The sequence below is a fragment of the Coenobita brevimanus genome, chromosome 14 (assembly GCF_032717465.1).
Source record: "Coenobita brevimanus isolate Jiangsu-jjx chromosome 14, ASM3271746v2, whole genome shotgun sequence".
Taxonomy (NCBI): Eukaryota; Metazoa; Arthropoda; class Malacostraca; order Decapoda; family Coenobitidae; genus Coenobita; species Coenobita brevimanus.
In genome coordinates, this window is record NC_136967.1 from 6,525,121 (window position 1) to 6,544,988 (window position 19,868).

At 41.4% G+C, this 19,868-nt stretch overlaps 1 protein-coding gene across 1 annotated transcript in view; it reads right to left on the bottom strand.

Moving 5' to 3' along the window:
• Positions 1-246: 246 nt before the first annotated feature.
• The window catches only part of LOC145418141 (EF-hand domain-containing protein 1-like), a 56,910-nt gene continuing 37,288 nt past the window's right edge, over positions 247-19,868 (bottom strand). The window contains exons 10-13 of the mRNA XM_080286666.1: positions 18,680-18,772; positions 14,906-15,013; positions 1,167-1,296; positions 247-425 (exon numbers count right to left, since the gene is read on the bottom strand). Of these exons, the coding sequence (XP_080142792.1) occupies positions 247-425; positions 1,167-1,296; positions 14,906-15,013; positions 18,680-18,772 (510 nt within the window). The remainder of the gene's footprint in view (positions 426-1,166; positions 1,297-14,905; positions 15,014-18,679; positions 18,773-19,868) is intronic.

Consider the following 19,868-nt stretch of genomic DNA (forward strand, 5'->3'; position numbering starts at 1 on the left):
AAGAGAGGATCCCCCGCTTTGCCTCTAAGCAACACGGGCTTTTATGTACCCCATTACACCCACACTGTTCCGTTTGTTTTCTAGGTGGGGACTTAAGTTATCTGTGTTATAATCCCTATCCCTAAGAGTACTGTATACCACTACAGATAGTGTTTCATATTGAAAATTACATTTTCACCAGTTTAATTGCACTGGTAACTGAATATCTAGGTAATACACTATTTAGTGCTTTTCAGCCAATTGTAATCACTTGTCAGCTCCACCACCTGCCTCCTCCTGGGCTTCACCATCATCCTCAAAGAAGGTATGGAGGGAGGCAAGGAACTGAGACGAGACCAGCCCCTCATGCTGGCGGATGTAGTTGAGGACATGGCGGTCGGCTCCTGTGATAACATAGTGCCGGCCCCAGATGTTGAGCACTGAGCCTGGGAACAGAGACAGTATTTGAAAAACAAAACATTTAGTGCTAGAGTATGCACATTTTCTTGATTTTAGAGTATTAGTGTTAAGCACTGAGCCTGTAAGCATAGTTTGAGCAGTTTAGGAATGACAGAGCATTCAGTGTTGGAATATACTATGCCCTGCCTAATGATTTTAGATGATTTCTAAGTTTCTCCTTCACAAACTCTGTCTTGCTACATCATGCCATGTTTTATGGAAATGCAGCCTAGGAATGGAGTTTAAGTAGTTTTAAAATGATAAAACATTCAGAGTTGGAGTAATATTCAGAGATTTGTTAATGACTCTCCATCTGATAACTCAGTCTTGGCACAGAGTCCAGGAGCAAATTTTGAGTACAGTTTCTTAGAAGAGACAGAACATTCATGACCATATTATTAATCCCATCCATCCAATGGTGTATTTTTCATTTTATTCGTACTACTTTTACATAGTTTTATTCAGCAATGGGAAGGAAATCAGGCTGTGAAGTGGGTACTGGAAACTGTTTCTCATCCTGTCTCTGCATTAACAAAATAATTTGATGGTAGCAAGAATAACCAAAAGAATATTGAAGGAGTTTAAACATTGCCTATATAAATTACACTGCTACCTACAAATAACCATATTCCAGTGTTAATCACTTGCTACAGCTCATCATTATTCAAGACTGAGATGGCAAATGTAGGTCAAGGCAACATAGACAGCGTACAGTACTGCATCCTCACCAATACACAAATCATCCAAAGTGTAGAAGTCATAGCCCAGCAGGTATCCCCTCTGCTTCTCATCATTTGATGCTGGTTTGGGCACACGAGAACGGGACAACAGGCGCCCCCCAAGTCCCCCTGGCCTCGGCTGTGGGTTTGTTGAAGGTAGATGAATCTATGCTATTATTTTTCTATGTGAGAATTCTGCCTGTGCTTTTCAAATTCAGTAATAAGTTGAGCCGGGATGATGATGATGATGATGATGATGATGATGATGACGATGACGACGATGATGATGATGATGAAGCTGGTAAAAGACAGACTAGCTGACTAATGATGGGTCTTGGTGTTGACAAACTTAAACCTGTTGTGTGTGTGTGTGCATAAATATATATATACAGAGAGAGGTTGTCTGCCCTTTCCTCTCCACCTTCCTTTTTACTTCTGTCCTCTTCTGCCTTTCTTCCTTCATTCTTTCCTCATCCTTCTACCTACGGGTGACTTTACACTCCCTCTGCTGCCTCTCTTTCCTTCATTCTTTCCTCATCCTTCTGCCTATGGGTAACTCTACACTGACTGACAAGCCAAATGGTTTCCTGTACACCAGAAAATCATTTACTACGCTGGGTGGTAACCTAACCAAATCACTGCACCTGGTGGTTTAGTGGGCATTTCCTGCAATCCAGTCGGATTGAGATGGTGAAGGTTTATATCTAAGGGGTGGTTGGGGTTTATTGCTCATGTCATGCCACTCAGAGATGAGTGTGGCTGGTCACTCTCATCTTAAATGTCAGGACCAACTTGCCTAGCCCCGGTCTCCTTTGCTCCTCATGGGGCAAATAAGACTGGATGATGGATGGATATAGATATATATATATATATATATATATATATATATATATATATATATATACATATATATATATATATATATATATATATATATATATATATATATATATATACATATATATATATACATATATATATATATATATATATATATATATATATATATATATATATATATATACATATATATATATAATATATATATATATATATATATATATATATATATATATATATATATATATATATATATATATACATATATATATATATATATATATATGTACATATACATATATATATATATATATATATATATATATATATATATATATATATATAAATATATGTACATATACATATATATATAAAATATATATATATATATATATATATATATAAATATATGTACATATACATATATATATATATATATATATATATATATATGTATATATATATATATATATATATATATATATATATATATATATATATATAATTTCGATATGACCAATAGTATTTGAATAAATTGCAAAAAAAATTAAAAACTCGTGTCAGTGCTATCAGCGCAAAGGAGGGGAGGGACTGAGGGAGTGAGGAGGGAGCCGGGAGGGTACAGAGAAGGAGGAATGGTAGGGGGAAAGAAGCGAGGCTGTGGGCAGGATTTTCACCCTTTTGTCATGAGGTGGATGGGTGCTTTTACCATACATTTACTTGTGGATTGTGGTCTGTTAGACGTGTGGTGGCCATTCGGAAACAAAATTCCCAGTGACCGGGCGGCTTTGGATGTTCGGTAGAAAGGTAGAAGGCCACTGTCACAGAACATGTACTCATGGCTTGTGGTCTGTGTTCAACACAGAGTGGCAGTTGGAAAAGACTTAGACCAGTGGCCGTGCGACTTTGGACATTCAGTGGGGATGCGTACAGACGTTTTGACACCGCTTGTAGGTTACAGTCATATTACTCGGGTGCTGGAGGTTCGTTGGGAGTAATCAGACCAAAGCGTGACTTTGACCATTCAGTACAGGGGCAGACAGACAGTTTAACACTGGTTGTGGGTTACGGCCTATTTCCCTCTCATGGCTCGACCCCAGCGGCCATGATACCAAATGTTTGAATATGTCGGCTGGCTGGCTGAAGTTCTCGGGGACTTTTATGTCAAGTTAATAGCAGGTAAATTCGGAAACTGGTTTAACAGAGCCAATGTCTTGCATCCGGATAATGAACATGTCTGGATACTGCACATCCGGATACAGCGAGTCTTCGATATACAAAAGGGATAGGGACCAAAAAAAATACTTTCGCAATTCGAAATTTCGTATATCGAAAAGATTTTCCCTACTGAAATATACATATAAATGGGGGGATGTGTCCCAGGACCCCCTCGGACCCCCAACCTAAACTCCCCCCCCCCCATTAAGAAGTAAGCAATACCTGTTTTACAACTGTAGAGAAGGAGGTGGCCATATTCTTGTACATCTCCTTTTTCTTCATCACAGGCCCAACGGTGGAAACTGCAAGGCCTAAAGCACGCCCAATCTCCAAGACTCCCTGCCTCTCCTCATGGGGTCTTATAATATCCATTCCAGAGTTGAGTACAGTGCTGCTGCTTCTTTGCAATGGGCTCCCGCGATGCTGGAGATGATGCAGGGCGCTTGGGAGGAACAGCGAAACAATTTGAAAAGGTGAAGAACTGCACAAATATCCTCACATACAATGAAGCTGCAAGGAGAAGAGGGACATGGACCCAACTGAGAAGCACGCGAAAATTTGGTTACCAGAGAGGGGTTAGTTTGCTTTCTCTCGGCAAGCAAGGGCGGTGCACAGCGCCGTGCCCATTTTGATTTTTTCATACAGTATTCCATTAACCCCTTCATAGCTGCTGACCTTGAACAACACTTCACTGTTTCGGTGTCAGTGACGTTGAATTAGGGCGTCCTATAAAAAACTGCGAACAATTACAGGAAGGGAACGAAGGTCACTGGTGTGTTTACACAACCCTATTCTACCATCCCAAGCAGTCAGGCGTTCTCTTTGCTCCGGATGTATTCGCCGATGTTTACATGCTTGTTACTTGCCCCCTAATTTTGAGTAAGTTTCTTTCAGCAAGAAAACATAATTTACCATCCTCAAAATAGTCCGAAAAATATGCAAGACAAACTAGAGGAATATGAATTGAATTCGTAAAGTCTTTAGGCTGTATGCTTACACGAAAGATTATGGGTTTTACAATTTTAAGAGATGATATGGTACAAAAATGTTTGCTAATCAGAAAAAAAATTACTCTTTCATCCCACATGTTCTCGTAGGTTAGAATTCAGCTCCACATTCTTCAATCAGTATCGCTCTCCCCAATATATTTCAGACCGTCTGAGCACAGGTATCTCTGCTCCTTAGTTTACATTTACTGCTCATTCTTTTGTTCGTTCTTATGTGTCTGTGTGAAAGATAAGAGGACTGATACAAACAATAATGTATTCCATTATCTCTCTCATAGCTACTGGCCTTGAACAACACCTTACTTTACCGGTGTCAGTGACGTTGAGTTAGGGTGAGCTATAAAAAACTGCGAGCAATTATGGGAAGGGAACGAGGGTTACTGGTGTGTTTAAACGACCCTACTCTACCACCTCAAGCAGTCAGGCATTCACAGTACACTTCATCCCAGATGTTTTTGCCGATGTTTACATGCTAATGTAACATGCATCTTAATTTTATTAATTCTTACACGAATCATAGCAAATCACAGGATGGGTTTAGAAAAAAAAAAAAAAAAAAAACAGCCAGGTATGCCAGAAGAGTCTTTTCACGTATGTAAGAAAAAGAAATTGATTTTAGAACTCTGAAAAATGGTCCCAAGGCTGACCACGGGAGCATGCAATTATCTGAACCCACAGCCACTGAGGGGGCTAAACATACATTTTACTTTAAGCAGTAAAAGCACCTTACCACATCAGTCCTACCTGATAGACTGTTATAGTTTTCAGATTATTTCTGGGTTGGTAAATACAGTAAATGTTTCTTGTTAAATCTGTTTCCCCGTTGTTTTTAGCTGTTCTGGTGTGACAACTCTTGTTTATTTCGTTAACATAATGGCGGAAAGGACTGTTCTTCCCTAAGTGTTTAACTATACCTGGCCTAACCGAGCTTATCTGTACCTAATAATTTAACCTAACCTAACCTCCAGTTGGGAAACTGAGAAACAATATCCACCTTTGTGCACGTTGGGTTTCTTCCACTGTGCTGGAAACGATCGTAGGGGAAAGTGACGATAATAACAGGGAGGAAATTTTTCAACAAGAAAAAGTAATTTGCCAAATTGAAAGTTATCAGAAAATTACAGAAACAAGCTGGAGGATTATGAATTGAACGGGTAAGGTCTTTCTGCTGCTTCAAGTGAACAATGAAAGAAACAAGTATCTTCCCAAAGTCTGACAAATACAGGGTGGAAAAATCAAACCTTTTGACACATGCACTAGTGGAAATGGGGTTTTCATTGTATTTCACCTGGTGTAAATTTTCTTCAGACTGAACTGGGAATATTGTTGTGTCTTTCACTGTACATTTACTGGTAAATAAATCAATCCAACAGTAACTGTGTTTTGTTTCCGCCGGATTAATCATGATTTCAGACTATTCAGGCACCTCTTCACATCATATAGTCTGGATAATTGGGCCATTTCTGTATTTCCTTTCGTATCGAGTATCAATTTCTGTATCATCAAGACAGATATTTTCGTATTGGGGAATATATCCTATATTCATCACTTTCATACCAGGGAAAATTCGTACTTTGGGTTTTCGTATTTCGAAGACTCACTGTATACATATACACACATATATATATATATACAGTGTGTATATGTATATACTATATATATATATATATATATATATATATATATATATATATATATATATATATATATATATATATATATATATACAGTATATATATATATATACAGTATATATATAAATATATATATACAGTATATATATAAATATATATATATAAATATAAGAATATATATATATATATATATATATATACAGTAAGCCCCCGCGTTTGGCGATCCAATTAGTCTGGCGAAACTACCGCCAAATTCGAATTTCGCCAAACGCGAGTTCTTTTTACCACATAAATTGCCTATAAAGTGCCTCAATCAGTCTTTGGTCATTGCCAAAGTCCCCCTTTTGACCCCTAAAACACCATCTTTCGAGCTGAAATAAAATCTTTTGCCTTCACATATTAATACACATGTAGAAAACATACCAATAAACAATAAATAAAGCTAATAAGACATGATATAAAGGTTGTAACTAACCGTAAATAGAGTGAAGATAGGCTTGCTTGGCTGGGGACGTCAGAGTGGCAGTGGGGGCAGCTTAGTTGCTACCACCACTTTCCTCATCACTCTCCCCCTCCTCCCCCATAACCCCCTTAGCAACCATTTGTCTCGCTTGATCATCCACTTCATCGAAGCCAGAAAAGTCAGCATCGAGCTTAAAGAGGGCACCGAAGCTTGGCTGGGGAGGTTGGAGAGGTTGGGGTGGCTGGGGAGGTTGGGATGGCTGGGGAGGTTGCGGCTGTTCTTGTGGCTGTTCTTGTGGCTGCTTTTGGGGCTGTTCTTGTGGCACATCGAGTGGGGGGGGGGTTATCAATGATTTCACAGTTATCATCGTCTACGGGAATGGTGGCAATGACGTCTTGGATATTGCGTTGTCTGTCCAGATTCTCTAAGAAAAACTTTGTTATTTTTGCCTGCTTTGACATTTTCAATTTTTCTTGATATTGTTCAACGTGCGGCCGCCAGGGGACCACCAAGTTTGAATTCAAATCGCCAAGCGCGCATTCGGTGGTCCGTGGCCACCCTACCGCCAAAAGTGAGTTTCGCCAAGTTGAAATTTGCCAAACGAGGGGGCTTACTGTATGTATATATATATATATATATATATATATATATATATATATACTGTATACATATATACAGTATATATATATATATATATATATACAGTAAGTCCCCACGTTTGGCGATCCAATTAGTCTGGCGAAACTACCGCCAAATGCGAATTTCGCCAAACGCGAGTTCTTTTTACCATATAAATTGCCTATAAAGTGCCTCAATCAGTCTTTGGTCATTGCCAAAGTCCCCCTTTTGACCCCTAAAACACCATCTTTCGAGCTGAAATAAAATCTTTTGCCTTCACAAATTAATACACATGTAGAAAACAGACCAATAAACAATAAATAAAGCTAAAAAGACATGATATAAAGGTTGTAACTAACGGTAAATAGAGTGAAGATAGGCTTGCTTGGCTGGGGACGTCGGAGTGGCAGTGGGGGCAGCTTAGTTGCTACCACCACTTTCCTCATCACTCTCCCCCTCCTCCCCCATAACCCCCTTAGCAACCATTTGTCTCGCTTGATCATCCACTTCATCGAAGCCAGAAAAGTCAGCATCCAGCTTAAAGAGGGCAGCGAAGCTTGGCTGGGGAGGTTGGGGAGGTTGGGGTGGCTGGGGAGGTTGGGATGGCTGGGGAGGTTGCGGCTGTTCTTGTGGCTGTTCTTGCGGCTGCTATTGGGGCTGTTCTTGTGGCACATCGAGTGGGGGGGGGTTATCAATGATTTCACAGTTATCATCGTCTACGGGAATGGTGGCAATGACGTCTTGGATACTGCGTTGTCTGTCCAGATTCTCTAAGAAAAACTTTGTTATTTTTGCCTGCTTTGACATTTTCAATTTTTCTTGATATTGTTCTTGGAACACTTCAATCAGCTGGCCCAGAAAAAGTTTGGTTTTGTTCTCTAAATCATCATCACCACGTACCAATGCACAGAGCTCCTCCCTCATTGTGTCACAAATGCCCAACGCTTGGAATAAGATACGTGTGGTGATTTGTGGTGGCTGGCTAGGAGGAGTTTCAGTTGTTTCCACCACATTCTGCAGCTTCACACAAACGTATCTGATTGAGTCAGTCCAGATGCTGCCATGCTCATACGGGGTAGCAAAATCCCTGATCATGAACTTCTCCTCACAACATTCATCCAGCCAGCTCAATCTCTTGTCAGTTAACCTAGCCTCACCGATTTCCAAACCTCTCTGCCTGGGACACTCATCCATCATATTTCTCCACCTTCTCCTTGGCTTACCTCGTCTCCTCCCTCCTTCAAATTCACTCAGGTATACCTTTGTCACTACTCTATTGTTATCCATTCTTTCCACATGACCATACCAACTCAGGACACTCTCTTTGATTCTGGTGTTCACCGACTTCCTCACTCCACACCGTTAACGAATCACATTATTTTGTATCCTATCCACCCTCTGTACTCCACATACATTCCTCAGCAGTCCCATCTCCACTGCTCTTACTTTTGACTTTTCATTTTCATGCCACACCATAGTCTTGTCACTCAGTGTAGAGTTACTCACAGGCAGAAGGAAGAAGAAAGAATGAAGGAATGATGCCTGTGGGGTAACTCTACACTGAGTGACAAGCCAAATGGTTTCCTATACACCAGGAAACCATTTACTATACTGGGTGGCAACCATATAACCAAATTTTGGCGCCTGGTGGTTTAGTAGGTAATTATTGTGCTCCAATTGGATTGAGCCAGTGAAGGTTTATATCCAAGGGGTGGTAGGGGTTTACTGCTCACGTAATGCCACTCAGGGATGAGAGAGGCTGGCCACTCTCGTCTTACATGTCGGGACCAGCTGCCTAGCCCGGGGCTCCTATGCTCCTCATGGGGCAACGAAGGATTGGATGATGGATGGATGGATATACAGTAATCCCTCCAATATCCGACGTAATAGGGCCATAGGCAGGTCCGGATAATGGTGCTGTCCGGATATTGGGCCCCAGCTTATGGACTTGTACTTATGGACCCTAACTCAGAGAAACACCTATACAACTCCCTCTGGACATGCATAGCACCTATTTAAGACCCAAATCACACCAATAAGGCACATAAAAGACTGATATAAATGCAAAAGAAGCATAAAATGAGGGTTTTGAGGTAGGTTCATACAATATTAAACATTCTGGTTACTGGCTCCTGGACTGGTACTTACCTAACCTAGCCTAACTCAGAAAAACACCTTCCTACTGCACATGCATAGCTCCTAACACTCTATTCACACCAATAAAGGACATTAAAGAGTGAAATGAGGTGTTTGAGGTAAGTATAGTATGGAAAAAAGTACAGTATGAAACATTCTGCCTACTTACAGCAAGTCCATGGCCATTTCGATGAATAACCGCCTCCTCTCGGACTCTGACAGTAAGAAGGATTTCCTGATGCACTTCCAGTACACTGTTCATGAAGTCTTCCACTGAACTTAGTCAATCGCACTCAGAAGTCCGTTCTCTTCACAGTACGCACTCTTGTCTAACTTATGCTCCATTGTAACTTACTAAGTGTTGCACTCTGCACTTTAACTTTACCCACTCTTCTAACCATTTTCTAAAACAAAAACAAACAAGTCTAGTTACCTTAAATTTTGTTCCAAAATTGTATTCTCACTCACAACTGTAAATCCTTAACACAACACACTGTTTTTTTCACTGCACAACACTGTAAATTCCCGTGTGGTCTAGTGGAGAAGTTCTTGCTGTTTAATTACTGTCAGAGTCCGAGAGTATCACTGGCAGGTGACCTAGGGGTGCGTCACTGGGTCGTGGTGATGGCGTACCCACTGCACACGACTCTGAAGATAGACGCAAACTCACGTCGAGCAGTGACTCCACCGTAGCTGTGCTGGGCTGTGGCTCGGAGCATGAGGGCCTGTCTTGGGGAGGCAACGGAGTGGAGACAAGGCTGGGCACAGCGGAGGTCACGGGCCTGAAAAAACTGTCAATGGTTGACTGACGCAAGGACTGACGATTCTGACAATTGATGATGCGCTGCCTGAAAGCACGCACTTCCTCCACAAGTCCCAAGGGCCCCATCTCCCTGTCGCAGTCCGGGTGTTTCAGGTAGTCGAGAACGAACTCTAGGTGTTCCCGGAGTGCGCTCAGCTTGGGGATGGCTGGAGTAGTGTCATGGTGAGAGAAGTCCGCATCATCGTCGCCGTCCTCGTCAGAATCTTCAAGCTGGGTACTGACACCTGCAACTGAAGATGCGATCTCGATATCAGACAATGTCTGATACCCAGGATCGCCCTCGTTGTCATCCAACCACTCACGCACATCGTCCACATCAACATCGTCGCCATGCGTACGTAGCCGTGCATGGAAGTCATCCACGTCAAACCCTAGAAAATCGTACTCCACATCCGTTCCGAGAAGCAGACGAGACCAACCATTTTCTAGAGTCTTGACAGGGACTTCCTTCCATGCACTGGCCCAGTTGTAGATTGCAGACAATGTTGTAGCAGCGAAGGTTTTCCAAAGTCTGCTGGCCTCGCGTGTTCCGTCCCTCCCTGCGCTCGTCCTCGTCCTCGAGAACAACCATCACCTCGTCCAGGAACTTCCGTCGGTATAGGTGCTTTGTTGCCACGATCACTCCTTGGTCCATTGGTTGGATGAGAGCAGTCGTATTAGGTGGCAGAAATGATGCACCTAATCCGGCCATTCTCAGCCACCAAGTCCTTGTCGCACGGGTGGGCAGGTGCATTGTCGAGGAGAAGGAGGGCCTTTACCTGGTCGCGCGGGATTCCCAGTGTCTTCATCTGGTAATGTATGACCTCCTTGACGAAGTGGCGGTGGAACCAGTCTTTGAAGATCTGGGCTGTAAACCATGCCTTCAAAGAATGGTACCAGACGACAGGAAGGACATCCATCACCCCACGAAGACACCGAGGCTGCTTTGCATGGCCAACAATAACGGGCTTAAGCCGGTGCATGCCATTAGCATTAGCACAACACAAAGTAGATATCCGTTGCTTGGAGAGCTTGCGGCCAGGTACACGTTTCTCCGTCTCCTCGGCTAGAGTGTTCGTTGGCAAAGAGCGATAGAATAAACCAGTTTCGTCAGCATTGTAGACTTGACCAAGAGTGAGGCCTTCCCTGTCGATCAAGCCCTTCACCTTGTGCCGAAACTCGTCAACTCCATCCTCGTTAGCGTCCAAAGTTTCGCCATGAGCTTTACAGTTGGTAAGGCCATGCTGTAACTTGAACACGAAGAGCCAACCCTCGGATGCCTTGAAGTCTAGGGCGTCGTGAAGCCTGGTGAACTTCTCATCAGCAGCCTTCAGCTCCGTACCACGTACCATCACACCAGCAGCACGTTGCTGTCAATACCAAATCAACGTGGAGCAGTCGATTTCGGCAAACTTGGGAGTAAACATCACCTTCCTCTCCACGTTGCATTTGCTTCTCAACGAGAAGTCAACCGTGTACTGCATGAGTTTGTCTCGGGATCTCTTGATATCGAACAAAGTAGATCAGGCCAGGTTGAACTCGCGGAGGATGCGGGAAGAAGACCACCCCGCATCTACTTTCTCCAATATCTCCCGTTTCTTCTCCAGAGTCAACACCATTCTCTTCTTCTTCTCAGGCAGCGGGGCCATCATCACACACACTAATAAGAGGCACAAGAGCAGCAAGAGTGCCTGCAGCAGGTAAGGAACCACCACAAAAGCGAGCACGTGGGCAGCCATGACGACGAGCATGCACTCGCGGCGAGAGACAGGTGGAAAGTGGGGAGGATGCAGGGGCGCTCTATCGGACGTCGGAGGAATGACACGCCACAACAAAGCTGTCCCGCGCCGCGCGTGCCAAGTTCAAATTACGGGCAGGAAAAATTTGGGTTTTTTTCAATTTTTTTGTGGTTTTCAGGCCATTTTGGAAATATGGGATCCCGGGACGATTATGTCCGGTTAGTGGGGATGTTCAGATAATGGGCATTCGGATATTAGAGGGATTACTGTATATATATATATATATATATATATATATATATATATATATATATATATACAGTAAGACCTCACTATAACACTATCTGGGGCACAAGTCATTCCCAAAAAAGCAAAATTTCAATAAAAGCGACATCTGGACTTCCCCCTGCTAAGCTGGACTTTTTCCGATACATCAAACATTAGTCTGGATCACATCAACAGTTTTTAAGCTGTTTTCACTACCACTGCAGTACTATACTGTATTATACGTTCAATACAATAATCAAATGGTATGCAGTAGGTACCCACAATACGCGAGCTAACGGTATGTGATCCTCATTGTACGCGAGGACCTATTTTTTAATCGAATTTTAGTGTATTTTTTAATAGTGACGCAAACTGAACTCGTAACAGGCGAGACAGCAGTGAAGAGTGGCCCAAATCCAGGGTTTACCCCCAGCATGCGACACTGCCACCCCAAGCAGCGCCAACCACCAATGATGGAGAGTGGAAACTTGTCAATGCTGGAGCTCAGCCAGGTAGTGTGTGCCCTAGATAAATTCAAAGATGAATTCAAGACCATCGAACACTGTCAGTTGCGAGTGGAGGAAGTGGTGACTTCACTCTGAAGGGTTTATAAACGAAGTGAGTGCATTAGCTAGTGAAAGTGTCAAAAGTGTAGGTGACGGGGGTTGTGTCAGGTGGTGTGGCGAGTGGTGCAGGCGGTGCATGTTAGGGTTTCGAGAAAATTCACCATCAAGTCAATTTGCCGTCAGACAATAATTAACTTGTTTCTTCCTTGCTGTAGTCATCTTTGAATACATATTCTAGCGTCACCCATAGCTGTCTTCATTAATGGCAGAGAATTGTCTTGTTATTGTTGTGATGGCGAACTGACTTGACGGTGAATTCTCCCAAAACCCATGCTAGATGCCTCACCCTGCCTCAGATCCTCTTCTTACCTCCATTAAGCCTGTCGTCCTCTTGGGTTAAAGCGAGCAGCCATAGTCTTGTTGGTTTAGTAAAGCCATAATCTTCTTGATTTACTTTATCTTAGGTAATATGTCTTAGATAGTTTCCATGTACAGTACAATACTTAGGTCTGAAAGGAGTCTCACAGGTTGACCGTGAAGGGGGGTGCCGCCCGTATGTAATTTTTCCCATAAGTTTATGTATTCAGAGTATGCGAATTCCTAGTATGCGACGTCCTCTGCTGCCCATATACTTGCTTACTATGGGGAACTACTGTAATATATATATATAATAATACTGTACTGTGCACTGATAGACATGTCTTTTATTTACCTTATGTGGTGAACATTGCTGATGTGGTCAGGTAGTCAGGACTGCTTCTGGCTTTATCAGACTTTTTCCAATATATATATATGGGAATTTAGTCCAGTAGCTCTTCGATTCTGATAAAAGCGAATCTATTGATGTCCGTTATATCAAGGTCTTACTGTATATTTAAATATATACCCTGGTATATATATAATCATGTATAAAGTTAGTGCAGATATCTCAGTAGCATTATTTCACATGGAAATAATGACTGCAGTGTTAACATGTGATCCCATTTTTCTTTGCCCTACACCGCATTTGTCTCAGCATACCATGGTTAGGAAATAAAAGATGGTATGGAAATAGTGAAAGTGGTACTTAAAAAAATAATATTCTTGAAAGTTCGTGCTTAAAAGTCATGCAAATGATACCAGTTCAGTAAATGATTAAGGTACAGTAATTAGTTCCAAATGAAAACTACCATACACAGCCTCAGAAGTCCTGTCACCTCTCCTGCTTCTTCCTCAAGGGACTTTGAAAATCAGTGTAGGGAATCCACAGAAACAACACTGATGACAATAATCTGTGGCCAAAAAAATAGTTAGCACTATGCTTGCTTCACATTACCCATGCTCATACTGTACTGTATTAGAAATCCAAAAAAAGGAAAGCTGGAGGTGATGACTGGACTTTTGATGCTGACTGTACAAATTAGCTAGAGAAGGGTGCATATTAGAAGTAGTTTATTCAGCAAAAACAGTGGAATCATCATCCTGTGTCAGTACTACAAAACAAACACTTCTCACAGCTTTATCCACTCTCATCAGATACCTGTTTTTAGCCTGTTCCTCTCTTAGCTGCCGTATTGGCAGTTTTATGCATCCATCATATTCCCTGCCTAGCTCTTCCTTTTCAATCCATCTCTGGGCTGTTGCTCATTTATCAGTGTCTTACTCGTCACTGTTTACGCAATTGTGAAAACTGAAATGTCTATATGCATTGCTTCCTCTTAATAATGTTTAAAATATCTTGATATACAGCAATAAGCAAACAGATAAATAAAAGCAATTTCATTCCCACACCATCAAGTGTAATTTAACACAACAAAATTCATTTACTAGTAAAAGACATTGCCAAGGAAAATATAAATACAGTAAGTCCTTCTACCAGGCCACCTGCATTTTTACATTCTTGTATACTGTCAAGTTCAATGTAAATTACTGAAAAATTGCATATTAAAGTCCCAGTGCTTCCTTTAAAATTACTTTGCCACTTTTCCCACACGTACAGAATCAGACTCATGGAAAAAGTTGTGATATTTTGGAACATCCTTTATTGGTAAAGAAGTAACAGTAACAGCCAGTCAAATACTACCCCATTTGAAATCCTGGACCCTTAGGCTAGACTAATGTAGTCTAGCATGGATAACTAGCCTACTTCCTTTGATTGCACTCATATTGTATTGTTCGTATCATTTATAAAAGCTTCAACATGCTTGCATGCATCAGTCTTGGTCACCTAATGGCGGCTCTCCACACTGCTCGATCTCTTGCAGCCACCTTATTCAGTCCCTTATCACTGAGGTCACATTTTTTTACCTCAGGTCTTTTATGGTCTACCTCTCGCAACTCTACACCCAGTGTCCGCACTTCTCACTTTCCACACCTAATTGTCATCCAGTCACCTCTCGAAAACTAGACCTATGAAAAGCTGTCACACCACTGGGGTGCTTTAACTAGTGCCTATAAATGATAATAAGGACTGACTCACCCTCTCGGTCAACTCCATGGTGGCATCAACAACATGGTACGTGAGGATGAAGCATCGGTCACTATCTTCATCACTAGGGGAGTCTAATTTGGCTGAGAATCGTAGAACCTGTGGAATAAAAATAAATGGAGGCTTATCTTAGTTTATATAAAGTAGACTCAATTTGCACAACTTATATATCCAGGAATTTTACAGTACAAATCATAACTCTCAAACTGCATCACTGAAATCCATGTTATGTGACTAATTCATTCATTCATTCATTGCCAGACGCCATGTATCCCAGACGGGGTGGCCAAGGGCTTAGAGTTAATTGTTTTACAGGGAGGGGCACTAATCCTCCACCAACCCCACTTGACGTAGAGATGCCAACAGCATCTGGTGTTCCCAGGCGGTCACCCATCCAAGTACTAACCAGACCATGTGACTAATTGATGTAGTGAAATCCTAATATTTTCCCAAAGTCACCCCTCTGCCATCCTGAAAAAATTTTACACCCTCCTGAAAGCACCTGATATTCAATGTAGTACACATACAACCTCTAGGACAGTGTTTCTTAAAGTGTGGTCCGCAGACCCCCAGGGGTCCATGGAACGTTCCAAGGGGTCCGCAGGCTAATTTGAGTATCAGATAAAACATAAAATTATGTAAAATGTAGAATGAATAGTGCTATGACAGTTATGTGAAGTAATATTTGAACAGGTATGTTCAAGTTAAGCCATTAATAAATAATTCAGTAACAGTTTTAGTATATTATAGCCTACAAACACCTTTAAACTCAAGAGGTAGGGTAGGAGGGAAATCTACTCATAATTAAGGGTCCGCCACATGATTAGTTTTAATAAAAGGGGTCTGCTGCATGAGAAAATTTAAGAACCACTGCTCTAGCAATATCACTGGGCATAAGAAAGGGTTAATTAGAATGTACAAAATGGTAAATCAGTAGTGTTCACTTACCATGACGGGGGATGGAAAGAGGGGCATATCTTCAAATGACTTATCTACCTAGTAGCGGATGAAAAACTATTTTGGTAGCTTAAAATAGTGAAAACCTTAGTTCAAAGAAGAAGAAGTACATAGTGGGTGGTTGCAGTGAAGTGAGAGAGATGTGAGGCAGGCAGTGAGTGATGTGTGTGTGTGTGTGTGTGTGTGTGTGTGTGTGTGTGTGTGTGTGTGTGTGTGTGTGTGTGTGTGTGTGTGTGTGTGTGTGTGTGTGTGTGTGTGTGTGTGTGTGTGTGTGTGTGTGTGTGTGTGTGTGTGTGTGTGTCTTCTTACCTAATTGTTCTTACCTAATTGTATCTTTACAGGAATGAGTCAAGCTCGTACTGTACCGTGTCTTAAACCATATTTATCGCACATATCCTTAAATTTGTGAATTGTTTTGGCACACACTATTTCATTCGGTAGTGCATTCCATTGATCAATTGCTCTGTTTGGGAAACTGAATTTCCTTACGTCTTTATCACCTCTCTTCTTATGCAGTTTTTTGCAGTGTCCTCTTGCTGATGCTTCTCCATATGTTAAGTAATCATTTATGTCTATTTTCTCCTTTCCTGATATGCATTTATATAGCATTATCATGTCACCTCTTTTCCTTCTCTCCTGAAGTGTTGGTAGCTTCAGTTTATTTAGTCTTTCTTCGTAGCTTAGGTCCCTTAAGCTTGGTATCCATCTTGTAGCGGCCCTTTGAACTTTTTCTATCTTGTCTATATATTATGTGAGTGTGTGTGTGTGTGTGTGTGTGTGTGTGTGTGTGTGTGTGTGTGTGTGTGTGTGTGTGATTAGTCCTTGAGCATAAGCAGACAATTTTGTCCCATAATTTTAGCTATGTTGCATTATGACTTTTTTTTTTTTTAACAAAGTCCTACAAAAAGACACTCTTTTGTTTATTCCAGGTGAGGTGAATGTGCAGCCGCATGGTCTGACAATGGAAATTTTTTGGGGGATGGCTACGGACAGGGGCAGACTTCTGGGGTCTTTTTCTCCGGGTTTATCTTTCCATGTAAAAAATGTTTAGTGCGTATCAGGCCTGCATAAATTGAGGGTCTGTATGCTTACAAACCTGTCTGTGTATCTGTAATATATATATACATATATCAATATATCTATCTATCTATCTATATATTGTATATCTATCTATCTATGTATACATACATATATATATACATATATTATATATATATATATATATATATATATATATATATATATATATATACACACACTCAAACCTCGATTTCAGGGACTAAATGGGGAATCAGCTTGTCCCTTACTTGAAAATGTCCATTGTTTTACCACATATAAAGACCATCTTACTATGAGATGCAATGATTGTTTCACTTATTTATATGATTACGAATATTTCACAGGTATATTGTGTATAAAGAAACACATTAATGTGTATAACCTAAACAGTACGTATCATTTTTTAATGTTCTTGTCCGTTTGTCAGGTCGAATATGGAGTACCTTAAATCCGAAATCCCTTAATTGGAGGTCCCTTAAATCAAGGTTTGAGTGTATATATGTATCTGTCTGTCTATCCATATACAGTATCTACTTTTACATTATCTATCTGTCTTTTTATCTACTATCTGTATAATATCATAAGCCCAATCCTTAAGTTTACTGCATTCAAGAGAGCAGTAATAGCATGCCTCCAAGCTCGTGTATTTACCTCTCATCATTTTGTCCCCTTCCACCACCATTCCAACCCCCTCTCCCTCTTATACACAAAATCCTGTTCTACATTTTGTTATTATACATGTAAAATTATGTGAGATCAGGTTCCTCTGGTATCAGTACCCTGATGGAAAGTATAGTAGTTCACATTTTAAAGAGAGAGAGAGAAATAAGTAGAGATAAAGAGAGACAGGAGAGCGAAAAGAGCAGGAGTCGGTAAAGCAGGAGATACAGAAAGAAGAAATACAACTTAAAGAGGGGAGAACTGTTGGAGATAAGGTAGGAAAAGTAAGGGGTGGATGGGACTACGGGCAATACAATAAGGTGAACCTAAAGAAAGAAACGGGGGCAATACAAGGAGGAAATAAAGCAGAAGGCAGAAGAAGTAGGAAGACAGGAGAGACAAGAAATGAAGTAAACTAGGCGGAGGAAGGTAAGATGGGATAAGTATGGAGTGTACACACACACACACACACACACACACACACACACACACACACACACACAGTAAGATAAGGATGGAGTGTACACACACACACAGTAAGATAAGGATGGAGTGTACACACACACACAGTAAGATAAGGATGGTGTACACACACACACACACACACACACACACACACACACAGTAGGATAAGGATGGAGTGTACACACAAACACACACACACAGTAGAATAAGGATGGAGTGTACACACACACACACACACACACACACACACACACACACAGTAGAATAAGGATGGAGTGTACACACACACACACACATGTGAGAGAGAGAGAGAGAGAGAGAGAGAGAGAGAGAGAGAGAGAGAGACAGACACAGACAGACAGACAGACAGACAGACAGACGGAGGAAGCGACGCTGCAGAAAGAGGAGGTAAGGCAGGGGGATGGGGCAAGAACTGAAAGATGTAGGCAGAGGGAGAGTGGGCGGGATATGGAAGAAGAAAATAAAATAAGAGAAGGCAGGAGGATGGAAGAAATGCAGTAGAAGGATGAGATAAGGCAAGGGGGAAAAGTAATCCAAGAGAAAGAAGGCATAAGGCAGGGAGCAGAGGCAAAAAATAGAAGATATTAGACAGAAATGACTCACTGTAGCATCATCTGTGTCCAGCAGCCCCCGCCGTGGTCTATGTCGTGGTACCACATCTGACTGGGTCTTCCCACTCGACCCAGTCTCATCAGGCTGTTAAGGGGTGAGGGAGAGTATGTGGACTGAGGTGGCAGGAAACCAGGAAAGCATAAGGAGACACAATAATATTTGAATATGTTCAATGTGTTGTAGGGAAAAGATGACAGGTACTGAAATAGTTCATCCATCATCCAGTTATTTTTTGCCTCATCAGAAGCACAGAGGCCCAGTGCTATGCTATTCAGTCTCAGTGTTCAAGATGACAGTGACCAGCCTCACTTTCTCCTGAGTGGTATTATAAGTAATAAACCCCAACCATCCCTCTGATGCAAACTTTTATGGGCCTCATCTGGTTGGAGTGCCTTCATCCAGTAGACCACTAGACATCATTTGGTTGCGTGATTACCAGCCATTGCAGTAAAAGGTTTCCTGGGCTACAAGAAACCATTTGGCTTGTTACTCAGTATAGAGTCACATCATGTCAACACTACATCGAGGAAGTGGATGGTGGGTATCCACATCTACCTCAATACTGAGATACCAGTAGTAAGGAAACCTAAAAACACAGTGAGCTGGAGATAGATTAAAGAAGTCTGTAAAAGAAAGAGATGTTTAAAGATTAACTGAGTGGTTGGTAAGAGGAGAAAAGGTTTGGTCAAGAATATACAGAGTTTAAACAAATACCGGTAACACTGTAGTGATATGGTTGTATGGTAGTTTCCCCTCCCCCTCCTCCTCAGACCACATAGCACATGCACACGCACACACACACACACACACACACACACACACACACACACACAATTACTTTGCAGGTAATCCAACAGGTAAATTGTTGTTTTAACACACCTATAAGTTAATTTCCTGGAATGAAAAGAATGTAGTGAATAATGTTTCATCTTGCCCTTCATTCCTAGTACTGTTTCTGCTTTGTCCAGTTCTTGCATCCAGTTACTAAGGTATGTTGTCAGATCTTAATGTCATAATTATGTCTGATTTGCTTTAGGTTGTCTTTGACTAATTTCACAGTGCCATGATAATCCACATACCAAAACAGAATTTATTATGAACAGTACTATACAGTAGTGGTAGGTGGTGGTGACCATCATCCGCTCACTTGATGTAGTGCTGCCTACTTCTTCCTTAGCCT